At 40.6% G+C, this 15348-nt stretch overlaps 1 protein-coding gene across 1 annotated transcript in view; it reads right to left on the bottom strand.

Moving 5' to 3' along the window:
• The window catches only part of prkcha (protein kinase C, eta, a), a 21325-nt gene extending 10340 nt beyond the window's left edge, over positions 1–10985 (bottom strand). The window contains exons 1-9 of the mRNA XM_023401064.2: positions 10277–10985; positions 5420–5483; positions 2185–2341; positions 2058–2092; positions 1876–1958; positions 1139–1271; positions 908–1041; positions 609–740; positions 163–336 (exon numbers count right to left, since the gene is read on the bottom strand). Of these exons, the coding sequence (XP_023256832.1) occupies positions 163–336; positions 609–740; positions 908–1041; positions 1139–1271; positions 1876–1958; positions 2058–2092; positions 2185–2341; positions 5420–5483; positions 10277–10627 (1263 nt within the window). The 5' untranslated portion in view covers positions 10628–10985. The remainder of the gene's footprint in view (positions 1–162; positions 337–608; positions 741–907; positions 1042–1138; positions 1272–1875; positions 1959–2057; positions 2093–2184; positions 2342–5419; positions 5484–10276) is intronic.
• Positions 10986–15348: the final 4363 nt, after the last annotated feature.

Raw genomic sequence — 15348 nt, 5'->3', positions numbered from 1 at the left:
GGTAGAGGAAATATTTCAGTCTGGTGTGAAGTGGCCGACCAGCCGACACTGACAACCCTAGAGCCACGCCTCTACCATGGGCTGAAGAGGAACTATTTGCCTTCACAGTAAAAACTTACCGAACCGTGACACAAGTACAAGTGTGTGTGTGGCTGTACTAACCAGAGTCTGGAAGCAGCAGTACAACTGTGTGAGGTAGGGGTGACAGCGAGCCAGTGACAGCACCCTCTTCTCGGTCATGGTACACTCCACATCGTCGTCCTGCAAAATTATGTCCTTTTTCAAGACCTTGACGGCAAACACCCGCTCTTTGTTGTTAAGTTTCGCCAGCATCACCTGCAGACACAACGTAAACACAGTCCGACAGATGAGTTTTCTCAGATTCAGCGTCACCTTGATGCCACCTGGGATTTGTTTATTGTTAGTACATTTATTCTGGTATTAGAAATACTGACTGATAAATAGTCAGTAAATGCCTGTAGATGAAAGCAGGTACATTTTTTTTCTAGTATCCATGCCCCTACATTTGGCCTTCTTTCCCATTCATCACCTAGGTCATCATTTCATTACACACAGCATTTCTTGTTATCATCTCTCATCATTCCCACCTTGCCAAAGCTGCCCTTCCCAAGCACTTGAAGGAACGTGAAGTCTGAAATCCCCAGCCGAGGGGTCTGCTGCTGAGAGTCTGTACTCCGTCTCCTTTCAGGGGGCACACTCACCTGACTTGGACTTCTGGCCTGTCAGGACAAAAACCAACAAATAAACAAAACACCAGTTACATTATCCTGATTCAAACTGCATTTAAGTAATATATACTTACTTTATATACTTTATACTCATTTGATTAATTCTGAAAAAAAAAACAAACAAAAAAAAAACAAACAAAACATCTCAGCCTTTGTACCATTGAGTTGCGTTTAGTGAGCCCTCCAGCCTGCAGACCCATCTCTGCAAGCCTATTGGCCAGTTCCACACTGTTGACCCCACAGTTTGGCGCAACGTTGCCTTTGCAGCGGATGTGAACATTCATTTTACAGACTGAAGAGAGAAACAACACAGACAGAAACACTTGTGAAAGAGACACCAGGACATTTGAGATCCTCATTTTGAATGTGAAAGTTACGATGGGTCTTACTTTTACAGTGCAGCCCCTGCCTGACTATTCCCCATAGCAGTGAGCCGCAGTGGTCACAGAAAGTGGGCGACTTGTAGTTGTGGATGTTGAACTTGTGAGGGACGTTGATGCTGAAGCCTTGGTTTACGGGTTGCTGAGAAGAGACACACTGATCTAACCACTGCGAATTACAACAGTATGTTCAACCATGTGTGTACATATTCTAAATAACCATAAATTGCCACATAGATTGCATTGTGAAAAATGTTTAGTTCCTACTGCTGTCATAGTGGGACTGCTTCTGTGTTTTCCTGCATTTTGCTTCTCTATGAATCCCCCAATTGAGAGAAACTTGCAGTGTTCAGCAAACTATTGTACAACAGAGCACAACAAGTATTTATAGCAATTTATGAAAATGCTACAACAAGCATGTGTGGAAAAGTACTGTATAGAACAATGTTCTGGCTCAGTGACCACCTCAAGACAGAAAGAGGAACCTGTACAGTCCGCTGATCACTGCAGGTGTTCATCAGAGGTGTGTGTGTGTGTGTGTGTGTGTGTGTATGAGGATACTGTCTTTATCTTAATCTTGTGTGCATCCTGCATTACAAAAGAAAACCCAGCTTGAAAGGTGTGAAATGCCAGAAATAACATGCTTTGTTACTGATCTGTCAATAACAGCATAGTGATACTGTTATTGAACAGGAACTCTGTTATTTAGTTGATTAAAGTGTGTAAACTGACGGTCAAACTGTTACCTGTTCTTTTGCTGGCTTCTTCATGCGTGGACACACTGTGACGACATGCTGGTGGCATCGTTTGTGAACCACACAGGTGCACACTGAAAAGACAACAAGTCAATGTCAAACTCAGAACTCATGCCTGTATGTTTAAGTAGCCGTGTCAAAAGGCAGAAGAGGAGAAAATAAAGTTGACTGACCTTGGCACTGGTAACCCTGCTTTCCAAAAACACCCCTATAACAGAGACAGAGACAGTCAGATCCAGTTTACAGTCTACACAGATACATGGAGGCAGCAAGTGATTCGTCCTTGCTCGACTGTCTCACCAGATGAACTCTTTGCAGTGAAAACAGAAGGTGGGCTGGCGGAGAAAAGTAGACATGAACTTGTGTCCGTTGACCTGGTGGATCCTCCGTCTCACGGCCCCCTGCCGCTTCCTTGTAAACTGCTTGTAGGTCTTCTTCTCTTTAACGAGGGCATCATCTAAAAACAAGATGAGAGTAAAAGTTCAAACAGTAAGAGAAGAGGCACTTTTGTCAACAAGTCATAAATCCATACACCAACTCCTCAGGACCACCTAAGAGCCAAAGTTTGAGAATTTAGAACTGATCACTGTTGCCATATTGTGGGATTTCTTTAAAGCAGCAACAATCAATATATAGTTTAAATTAAAATGGATCACATCACTACTTGTATATTAAATGGGTCAACTGTAGTGGCAAAAGAATTAACACATGACTCAGCAGGCCTCCTCAGCTCTACAGGGCTTTATGCATATTTCAGGTCATGGTTTTGGTTTTTTGACCTACAACTTTACTCTTTCGGTTCACTCTCATTGTTCCCAAAGCTTTTTCAGGCCACAGCAGGGAGCTGTTCTAAGCTTAAAAAAACAACAAAAAAAACACCAAACGCCCACTCTATACCACCTGCTAAGCATCGGCCAGCAGACCAGTTCCAAATGAAGGCTACTATCCATGCCTAAATTACTTTATGTGTTATTATTGGGTCCTATGTCAATTATTTCTTTAACTAAACGATGAATTATTTAGGACAAAAACCCAAAGATATTCCATTAAAAATGTTGTAAAAACACTGAAAAGCAGCAAATCAAGTTGGAACAAGCAAATACTTGGCATTTTGCTTGATAAATGACAACAAATTCATGATTTATCTATCAAATAAAAATTCATTGACAAATTGTTGTCAAATAAAAATTAATTGACAAATTGTTGTCAATGAATTTTTATTTGATAGATAAATCCAAGGCGAGGTCCAACATGCCCTGTTTTATGTTGTGAGGTTTTACTTGATGTCATTATTCAGTCCAACATGATGGACACCAGCTTGACAACAGTTGGTGATTGATGATTTTGCATATCTAAAAAATTTAACCAAATATTGTAATATTATCGTTATTTTTTTCTAGATCATAACACCCTAACTATTGCATAAAAAAAATGCATGCCACAATAAAATTTTAGTTTTTTTTTTTTTAAATTACTGAGAATACTGAGAGGGATTTGCTTAACTGTGACTTTAAGTGCATGTCTACATTTACCTTTGTACACATCTGCACAGTTTGGCTCTATTTAGCTCTCAGTAAGTGTAGTCGAGCAAGTGTCTATTCCGAGGTGAAAACCACACATGCATTACGGAAACTTGTCTACTGAGCCCCCTGAACGCCCCTGCAAACAACAGATCTGTGTGTGGTAGGGGTGTGAAAAGAGGGCTTTACAAGTGAGACTAAAATCCTATGTACACTGCACGACTTTTATCATATGCACATCTACAAAGTTTTACTCTAAAAAAGAAGTTTACAGTGGATACTGACAAGTGCAGAGCAATAATCAAATATTAGGTATCAACCTTCAGTGGAATCGTATCATTAGTATGGTAGTATCATAGTATAGTATTACCATCGTGGTATTAAACATTTGATTAGTTTATGTGATTTTTCTCATGTTTTCAATATGTAGATATGCAGTATATCCATGTCAGAAAATATTCTTTTAACACTGTGATATTTGCAGCTGTTGATATTCAGTGCTGTTCAGTGCCTCCCATACCCTCGTTGTGGGTTGTCACCACAGTGATGTGAAAACTTCTGGACAGTTTTTTTTTTTGTCTTTGGCTTGACCTTCAATGTTTGTACAGAGTTTTGTGACAGTATGGTGCTTTGCTGGAAAACAAACATCCCCCTGGACTCTGGACAAACAAATACAAAAACAACAAAACAAAAATCTCAGAATATGTGGTGTGTTAGGATTTAAGATCTTGAAAGTTCAGAAAATGTTGTGTTAAAATAGGTTGAATAAAACATAAAACAGCAAGGGAAAAACACTAGGGGAACCTTTGTTCCTGTGAGATTCTGGTCCATGTTGACATGACTGCGTCACCTCATTTCTGCAGGTTTGTCAGTTTCACATTCATGCCGCCAATCTGTTCTACCACATCCCGATTCAGATCTGGGACTGGGGAAGCCACTGAAGTTCACTGAACTCACTGTCATGTTCATTAGATCGATTTCAAGACGACTTCTGTTTTGTGACACTGCATTAGCATGCTGGACGCAGCCATTAGAAGATGGTAAATTGCAGCCATGAAGAGATGCACACGGTCAGCAACAGGACCCAGATGGTTGATTGGTTTTAAGGGCCCTAAATGTGCAGAGAAAATATTCCACCACCTACACCAACCTGGACTGTTGACACAAGGCAGGTTGGGTTCATGGATTCATGCCACTGAATCCTGCTTCTGACCACACCATCTGCTTGCCTGAGCAGAAATCCAGATTCATCAGACCAGTTCTGGTGAGCCTGTGCCCACTGTAGCCTCAGATTGCTGTTCTTGGCTGACGGGGGTGGAGCATGACATGGTTTTCTGCTGTTGTAGCCCACCATCCTCAAGGTTCAACATGTTGCACATACTGAGATGCTTTTCTGCTCACCACAGTTGTAAAGAGTGGTTATCTGAGTTACTATAGACCTTTCTGTCAGCTCCAACCAGTCTGGCCACAGTCAATTGACCTCTCAGAGAGGTATGATGGCAGCAGATAAAAAAAAAAGTGGAATTTAATCACAGACTTCTTCAATAAACGTTCAAGGTCACTTCATGCTTGTCTGATTTAAACCTCTCATTGGCTAAAAGATCCAGTGCATGTCCAAGAAACAGGTGTGCCAAACACTGATGCCTTCTGATGTCTGAGGAAAGCAAACGTTCCTCTCATCACAACAAATTAGATAGACAGCGCATACCAGCCTACTCAATTCACACACAAGTATCCATGTATGCATGTATGCAGTGTACACACACTTATTTTCAAAGCCTATTATTGCACATTTGAGCTTTAGGTATTCAATGGCCTGCATATAATAACAATTTAAAACTGCAGGCAGTGTTTCACAGACTAGAAAAGAGAAGACAGTGACTAAATGAGTCAGCATAAATGTTTAGCACTGCAGTTACAGAGTATGAAAAAAAAAAGAAGCAGAAGTGGGATGGTTATAATTAGTCTTGAGGAGAAACACAGGGCTGCATTTAAACCTACAGTAGCAGCCTTACCATCAGTGAAGGATCCATTAAGCGTAATAAGGACGTAGACCTTGCCCTCTGGCTCCAAGTCCATCTGCAGACACACAAACAAAAACGCACAATTATATTTCTGCACACAAGATACCCATATAGCTGATCCGAAACAGAGCAGATGTTAAGATCTATCGACTAAGATCTATAACTAAGGATAAGTAACAAAATCTAACATACAATAAACAAAAGTTAAATCCCCATAAAAAGGCATAATTGATGATTTGAAAGTATATTTGAAACTTAGAAAGAGTTGTTGGAACAAAGACGTTTTAGTTATAGGAACAGGATTAAAAGGGCATGTGAAAGGTGTATGTTTTTGACTTTGAGCATCATTCCTTCAGCTCTAGTTCACTTAAGATGCAGCTATGTAAACAGCATTTTTTTGCATACTTCGGTGTATACGTATTGTCTGGAGGAATTTGGACGCAAAGACAGCACAGCAGGCCAGGCAGGTTGAGCAGGTTGCTGAAGTGGTTATTACCTTATGTTCAGCTGTGAATGATGAAGTAAAAATACGTACAGCGCATCTTTTTCACAGCAATAGGCTGACAGAACAAGATACTTCCTGCAGCAACCACCGACTGGAAACTTAGGTCACTGTACCCTTAAATAAATGCATTAACGTTACACACAGACTCCGCCTGGAAAATACCCCTTGCCCACAAAACAGTGTGGCGTCAAATGTTGCCACTCAGTTGGCACATTTAGTGTAAAACCTTTATCTCAAGGAAGTGTTCATTTCACTTCTTCTCAAAGATGTCCACTTTTGTTCTCAGTAACCTGCTCATATCCTGTATCTCAATCTATAGTCCAGACTGAAACTCTGACTTGTCCAAGGTGAAGACTTCCTCTTTGTCTGTCATCTTTGGTATTTTCACCTGATAAAAAGAACTAAAAAGCTGCAATGTATTAGGGAATTTCTGAAATTTGTCTCTACTCTGACAAGACAGCTCAGCTGGACAAAAGGAGATATTTTTTCAAGTCTGTCTTTACCTTTTGTTGTTTGTTGTCAAATTCCCTCTTTGTGTTACTATCCCTCTGCTGCAACAAAGATAGTCATCATATTGGCTTTGGAATTGTTTAAGAATTATTTGACTTTAGAATATGGTTTTGGACAGGATGAGGACCCCCACCCTTCCTTCACATAATGATGCTGTAGTTAAAAAGCAGAACATTTAATGCTGCATCACAGAGGAGGAAGTCACTTTTTCTTTTTCTTTTTTTTAAGAAACTGGGTATGGGGCCCTTTTTAGTCAAGAAAGCACAGTACACTTTGCTGGAAAATGTTAAGGTGCCATATTAAACACTCTTTCAGTTTCAGTGCTCCTCAGAAAGACCTACTTCAAGTCTGAGTAACAACTCTCACACCAAACATACCTGAATAGTGATTATACCCAGCAAAATGTGAATGAAGGAGTTCAAATAACTGAGTAAAAAGTCAGAGATGACACAATGTTGTGTCAGGTGGGAGGCAAAGGAAACTGGCCCTGTGTCTAAATGTCATATGGTGGATGTCTCAGATGGATGATGTCAGTCCTGACAATAACTTCACTCCGAGTTAAAAGAAGGAGTTGAGTAACTAACAGATTCCGCTTACATTGAACTTATAAGCCATTCAACGGCAGCAAAGACACTCATCTTTTTGTGGGGTTTAAGGGCATCAAGCTGGATCATGTGCACAGATGAAAGGGGGAAAAGGGAATTAGAGCATCTGGATAAGAGCCAATAGAGAGTGAGTATTTTAACAGTGAGCCCTTGAGCACTGATCAGATGGTGGGAACACTGTGATAAACAGCAGTGTAGGCGTGTGGAGGCTTGTGCCTCATATGTGAAACAAACCAGCCCAGCACTTCTTCTCTGCAGCAAAGAACAAAAAGCCTTCACAGTTCAGATGTAGCGGATAACAACTTTTAAGTGTGCATCTTGAACTGCCAAAAGTCTACTGCACTAACCAATCACTTCTAAAACTACAGACCAAGCTCCACTTTCACACCACTTCCCCTCAGCGCTTGGGGTCTCAGTGAGGGTTTGTGCAAAGCAGTCTTCAATGTTATTTTTTGTTGTCGTTTTTCTCAATCTATTCGGCACTCGTCCAGATCAAAAATATACAGATTTTTTCACGTTTATGTATTTCTCATCTCCACACAAAACCAATTTATTTACATGAGCCATAAACCGTCACGCCATGCTAAGAGACCTTTCCACACCATGACAGATCAATGTAGATGTCTGGTGTGATTAAGTCAGTAAGGTGTTGTGGTGAGAATCGAGAATTTATTATTAATTTCTATAAAGTTATTAATTTATGTACATATAAGTATGTGAAATTGAGGCAGTTGTCTTTAATGTACAATAACATACAAGCTTTCATGTTTTGTCCTGTTTTATCTGTTTTACATTTACTGTAAACTCCTTGTTGTATACTTTTTGGTGACAGGCCATTGCTTAGTATATGATAACTTAAAGTTCAGACAATTTTGACAAATTTCTTTCAGGAAAAATGTGCTTGGTTGAAAGAACCTTTGTTGTTGTGCTTGAGGAGAATATGTCTGTAGAATGGAGACAAATCTGCATTTAGTGAGAGTGTTATGGTTCGTAGTCGATACCACCTCAGCCTGCTCCAGGCCTGGACAGGTTCAGGTTACACTCAGCAGCACCTGCAGTGGCTTATAGACCTAGAAAGATCAACGTAAGTGAGAAGAGGGAAACTCCAGTTTGAGCTAGCAGTTTTTGTTTGTGTCTGGAAGTGATTAAGACTTATACGATACTTTTTTTTTCATTTTTACCCTGAATTGTCAAGTGAGCATTAGAAATATTTAAGCACTAAAGTTAAGAAAGATTCTTATTCCATTTACACCTCAATCAACGAAGTACATTTAACAGATGATAATATATAAATATTCCAGTCTGCTTTTTGATCTTTGGCTCTTCTTCAAGTTTGTAATGACTTTCTATTGGCTGAAAATGCTGGTGATTGCTCCATCTTAGTTCTTTTGGACCTCAGGGCTGCTTTCAACACAGATCCACTGTGTATCCATAAAAGACTCATTGACAGACTGGAAAAGTGGGCAGGAATCACTGATGTGGCCTTAAATTGCTCCAGGTCCTTCCTAATAGATTTTCTCTGTGTGGATGGCTGGCTTAATTTCATGTGCCGCAAACTTATTCTCTAGTGTCCCCCAGGGTTCAATTCTAGGCCCTACTTTATTTTCCATCCATATGCTCCCTCTTGGTGACAATATCTACAAATATAAATGTCCAGTTTCACTGTTACTTTCACTGCTACGCCGACGCAAGACAGCTCTATCAAACCAGGTGACCAGTCTAACAAGCAGCACTCCACAAGCGTTGCTGAAATAAGATATTTGATGTCAGACAACTTCTTCCAATTAAATCATACAAAAATTATTTTAAAGAAATAAAATAAAAATAAAAATATTAACTGTTATTTAGCACTACCTGTATTGAAAACTGCTATACAAATAAAGTCTTTTATATAAAGTCTTATAAGTAAGCGTTACTTTGCCCCTGTGGTTACGCTTGTCATATCGTCATACAACTGTTCATACAGGGACGTCAAATGCTGTGCACTGTGGTGCAACCTGTCTTCATAAGCAGAATTAAAACCTTGCCAGAGCAGCAGCATGAATGGTTTCAGACCATATTCAATTATGATCACACTAAAAGCTTCTAAGCCATGTGCAATGAATGTTGCCCCAAGCTTAATAGCATGTTGCCTTTCCTGAACTTGCTTCTGAAATACTGTTCAGCAGGTGTCAAAGCTTTCATGGAGAAACTGCAATATTACTGTGTAAAGAATAGGACCTAGTACATAGGATTTGTGGTAACTTTAGGTGTTTGACCTTTCTCGTATAACTTTAACTGTAAACACAATATGGCTATTTTCAAGTTCTTTGATTAACAATATTCCACTACTACAACGTCAACCTCAGGCTCCGGTTTTTGCCATTTAACCATGAGGCTATTGCTTCTTGGAGTTAAGGTTGGATTAAATCGAGACTGTAAAGGGCCACCAGGCCTACTAGGGCCCCAAAACCAACTCCAATGCATGTAAACTGATCTTAGTTATTTGATTGGTTAAATATTTGTCTCAGAATTTGCACCACTTATGTGCAATAACAACAAAGTCAAATCCTGCATTAGTGTCTGACGTTGTAGAGGGGCTCAATGTTGAAACATCTACTTTCACCTCCTATTAATATTGAGCTGACATGGAATATTTGAAGTTGTTTTAAATCAAATTTGTGTGCATGAACGACACATTGAGCACCTGGGGCCAGGTATTGTTCTAGCATAAGAGTATTGCTTGGTATCTGGGTCTCTGATAGGGTTGGGTGAACACCTAGTGATATATTGATACTGTTAAAATCAAGTCTTCTCTTTTTGAGTACTGATACTTTCATCAATGGTCAGTACAGATCAACAACCTGTTTAAGCTATATTCAAGAATGGTCTCCAGAGGTCAGTGCCCCTTTGGTTCAGGGTGCTTGGACCCCAGTATACGTGCTGGCAAATTTAGTTTACTGTCTTGTGTTTTAATGCATGTGATGCAGCACATTCAATTAATGAATCATATATATATATATAGTAGTGTCTGTGATTGTAGTCCTGCAATTACTCAACACTGGATTAAAACCACATTTTGTGATATTGCCCATCTCTGCTCTCATATGGGTGGTGGGGCGGGGATCGGTCAATAGGGTCCCAACAGGAAATTTGTGTCCCCGGGCACCCTTATATGTAAATCCGGCCCTGTTCAGACTTATGAGGCTGCACAACACGTTTACCTTGAAAAAATGATTTTTCACTCACCCATCCCTCGAAAATCTCTCCTGTGTTGGAGGATTTGATGAGGTCTTCAAACTGAATGGTGCAGTTGGCCACAAAGTCATCATATCCGATTGGAGTGTCGTGGAAAACCGCCAGCTCGATTTGTTTCGCGTCGTTCACGTTGAGGCAGAACTCCTCGTTGTAAGTCGGCATGTTGGTTTTCTGTTTGGTGTGAGTTTGTCCAATTTTGAAGTCGTCCACCTTCACCACAATGTAAGGGTCCAGGGCTGGAGCAGCTTTATTGAAGATGACAGTGTGGCGGAGGGAGAAGGTTGTCGGCTTCAGGTCCACCGCCTCACCAATCCGGAGCTTCAGATAACCGTTAAACTTCATCTTTGTTTCTTTGTTGTTCTTGTTGTTGTTTTTTTAATCTAACTAATTGAGTCTCACGCGGAAAGTAAAAAAGCATTCAAAAGGCGAAAAAATAAAACAGTTGTTAAAAAACCATTCACGGCTGCTATACATAAACAATGACCAACAACAATGCTACAATAATTTCATAGTTATAATTTCTATATACCAATTTGGCGTCAGCTCGTGCGCAGCATTACATTCATCCTGACTTGTAACTTGTTCCTACTGAGCTCCCGCTTCCCAGCACAAACGTTTGCTGTCAGCCGACAAAAACGACGTCTTGTTTGTGAACCTGTTTCAATAAGTTTCAGTAAATAGGAAGCCACAACACTGACATGCCAAACAGAGGGAGAACAAGTTCCGCATAACTTGTCACGTAGCGCGCACGCGCGCGCGCGCACACACACACACACACACACACACACACACACACACACACACACACAGGACATAACTTCTCAACCTGTCACTGGTGGTTTGGTGTGTCACATGGCTGAATTTGTAGTTCTTGTTTGGAGAGAGGCGTCTGGTACTATACTGACCAAGATGCATCGCGCTGTTCGCTGAAGGTATTGTGATTGCTCACCTGTCCTGTGCTGAGTGAGAACATACCGCCACCTGATGGCAATTATAGTGAACTACATGACCGGACTACAAGTTCTTTTTCTTTCGTTCGTTCTTTCTGTCTTTCTTTCTTTCTTTCTTTCTTTGATAACGCATTTGTACTACATATCTGTTATTAAGTCATTCGATATACAATAGACCATCACTGTTACTATACCATTCTATATTATCTTATGCAGTATAATTAGTATTGTATGCTATTTTACTGTATACTTTCCTATACTTATTTTGTGTATTACTTTAATTTTGATTTATAGTGAAGCGCTCCTATTTTTAATTTCTATTTTTAATTTCTAATTTCCTGTTTTTTTCCCTTATGCATCTTTTCTCCTGCTGCTGTAACACTTGATTTCCCATCAGTGCTTTATCCTATCTTAAAATTTAATATGTCAATACACAGATAAGTAAATTAATAAATGCATAAATAAATATACAGGTACATATATGAACTGAAATTAGCAAATTTGTATTTTAATATTATCTTTTATTTAACACCATGATAAGAGATGTAGCTACTACTGAGGTTGTGTCCTTAGTGTTGTGTCTGGATATTTGTGACAGTTAATTATCTACAGAGGAGTACATATCCTACAATTACAAGCAAATTACAAATGGTGGATTTTGGAAGCTGATTCAGATATTTTCTAGACTAAATATCTTTACATTTTACTGCTTTTTACAAAAATGTTAGATTAGCTTTGGAACCATATTTAAGGATTGAGTTCCCTTAAATAGCAGTTGGCAAAATAGTTTCTCCTTATGGCCTTTTACTCATGTCGCATATAAGCAGATGGGATTTCTCATCTATGTTAGAGAAATTAAAAGAAAAATTCAATTTAAAGGGGCAATCCAGCAATGGAAATTTCAGTTGCTAATGGGAAAATAAATTCAGAAATGATGGCATAAGACAAATATTTGCAATAAATTAATTTCATTCTTTATTTTTTTCCCTAGTCTGTCCTCTTAAATGCTGCTGTATTATCCATGCTATTCTCCCTCTCGCTCTCTCTGTCTGTGCTGTGCCTGCTACATCCATAAATGCCATGATCAAAGTCTTCACTTTATTGGTGTTAGACTTGACCTCTCACCCAACTCTGCCAAATGTCAGCGCTCCACATCTCTCTCCTCCAGCTGTTATGAATAAAGAGCCCAGGTCCCAGATCTTACACATCCCTGGGATACAGACTGTCTTGTAAACAACCTCTCAGACATGACCTTACTGAGCGGAGAAGGTTGTAATTGTGAAGCAGGCAGATAGTGGATTGCCTCAATGCAGGAGTGTGAATACACTCTCAGCTATAAGCAGCAAAGGCTTGAAACTCTCTGTCAGACATAGTAGGTTAAAGTATAACACTTTTAGAATTCATGCTGCAGATCACCTTGACCAACAGGAGTAAACATTCTAGTGTATATTCACTCTAGCTGCCTGAATTAACACCTAAGAGTCAAGGTATTTTAATGGCATTTTTTCGTGTTAACAGTATAAGAAAGATCATGAGTGTTCCTCTTTCCAGTAAAGCTCCTTCCACTCAAAGCTGTTTTGTTGAACTGTCCAGCAGAGGGCAGAATAAGACTGATAAACAAATTTTTTCATTTTTTCCCCCTCACCCTCTACCCCCTCTTCCTCTCTGCTTGCCTCTCTCTTATGATGAAGTAAGTTTAAAAAAAATAAAAAATGTTAAACTTCCTCTCTCCCTTGTTTTCCCCCAGAGCCAGAGCTGGCATTTTTACAGTCCAGGATGATTTGTAGTTTCTTTGTTCTACCGGCGGTCCTCCCTCTTTTTCTCCCTCTGTCTGTCAACTCTGTGGCTCTTTGCCCTGCATCGTCTAACTTTCTCTCTGTAAGTGGTTTTCATGCCCGAATCTTGACTTATGCACCCGTGGACAAACTCAACATGACTGTAGACATCTAAGTGAGAACACAGACTTGTGGGCTACATGTGTATATTGTACACACATAGACACGTGCATGCCTTAGATAGATAGACAGGCACGAATACATACAGTACTAGTTATATATCTCTTCAACATGCCAAAATTTTATTGTACACAAGCATAACGCCAGCTACCAAAAGCCTCCCATATTTCAGAGCAGACTGATATGACTTAATTTCAGCCACCTGTAGAGTTTCCACATTCACTTCACAGTCTATGCTCCAATTTATGTCTGTGAAACCCAGGACAGCTCAATCCTCTGGCTCCCTGCCCAGGTACACCCTATAGCTGCAGCTAATGAAGCATAGCATTGGTGCCAAACAGGGCAGTGGGGAATAAGGAAAGTATGGCCCAGATACGACGAAACCTGTTCCCAACTCTTTTGACCCCAGTGAGAGAAATCCTATGGGGCCAGTATACATCCCCACCACACCTTCTGAACCACCACAAACTCAATTACATCCATCAGTCACTGAGTCCAAGCACCAGAATTAACCTCCATCCTACAGTCACAAGATCGCAAACCCCTCCTCAGGTAAGGCTGTATAGAAACCTACATGCTCTACTCAGCCACACATGCGCACGCACGCACACACACACGCACGCACGCACACACGCACACACACACACACACACACACACACACACACACACACACACATCCCAGGGGCTCTACTGTGTGGAAGCCAAGGCACTCCATAAATCACACCTGTAAAAGCTGATTTGGTACTAAACATGCTTTATTCACAAGTGGTGTTTACTGCCACTGCTCTACCACAGGAAGACATGATTTAGGATGGCATTATTCTGCAGAAATTACACCAAGCTGTAGTGGTAAGGCCAAATGACTTTGTGTCATGTTTTGCTGATGATACTGGTTTTAAAAATACAGTGTTTTTGTCAATTTTTGCCTTTATTAGAGCCAATAGGAAATAAAGGCATGCAACATAGGTCCGCAGCCAGACTCAGACAAGGAACACTGACATTACATAGTCGGTGTCTTAAACCCCAAAGCCATCATTACCGCCTGATACCCTTCTTTATCAGCCGATTAAATAAAAACAGCAGAACAATCCTGGTCAGTTTGGAGGGTGTGTTTTTTGTAAGACAGATGAGAAGAGGAAAAAGGGGTCGACAAAAATAAAGCGTGGTGTTGTGAAAACTGGAGGAATGTAACTGTGAGAGTGGTCGGAGCTGTGTTGGACAGCAGAGCAGAGCATGGAGGGTTGTGGTGGTGGGGGGGACTCTGTCACAGCCCCTCCAGGGTAATTGGCTCCAGATGTGAGGCAGCGTGGCCCCTGCGCCAGCAAGGCGTCAGGGCCGCATTAAGAGCTCAGCCCAGGGCTGATGGGATCGCAGAGAGACGAGCTCACCCCCACTCATCACCCCAAAAACACAGACTGAACCCCATACTGTGCTGCTGACCACTGGGCCTCCTTCAGTATCCTTCCGAACTCTCAACCCCTCCTCATCATCTGGCAAAATAACTCTAGCTACTACTCTATAATAGCTCTGCAATACTTTTTAACACATCATGAAATCCCCCTTTTCTATTTACAGAAGACATATTTCACTCTTGACCTTGATTTCGGTGCTGACAATTTAAATCTCTGTCATTCTCTCTCCAAGGTTTATTATGTCTTGGTGACCGTGGTGACAGCAATCTTGGAGTTGGAGAATTTTTCTATCATTGTGCTGCTGCTATTGTGTTGAGCCAGACTGTGGACTGACAGGTGATGAGTGTGTCAGGCAATTCTTCCTCTGAATGCGGTTTCAAGAGTCCCTCTTCAAGACAGCAACGTGTTTGCTGCACACAGTTGTTAATGAGTGGAGTCTTCAGTGTTTTGGTGAAAGACAGCTTTGAACAAACTGTGGTTGTCTGACATTCAAAGTGGAGGTAAGGCGAGGGACATGTTGTTGACCTGTTGAGTGTGTCTGAGACACACTAAAGCAGAAGCAGATAACAATATCCAGACTCTTAATGTTATGCATTAACACCAGTGAAAACAAACACAGCCTGTTGAGCTGTTGTTGTATGAGATAATGCTCCTTCCTTCCTGTTACAAACAGGCTTTGTTAGCTGAAGGTACTACTTTCCTCAATCGTGGGCTTTTATCAACACAATTTCTTTTTAAATGAAA

The sequence above is a fragment of the Seriola lalandi genome, unplaced genomic scaffold (genome assembly GCF_002814215.2).
Source record: "Seriola lalandi dorsalis isolate HSWRI2012SDOR001 ecotype SW California unplaced genomic scaffold, Sedor1 jcf7180002053433, whole genome shotgun sequence".
Taxonomy (NCBI): domain Eukaryota; kingdom Metazoa; phylum Chordata; class Actinopteri; order Carangiformes; family Carangidae; genus Seriola; species Seriola lalandi.
Note: the sequence above shows the minus strand (reverse complement) of the source record. Positions and strands in the feature narration are given on the sequence as shown.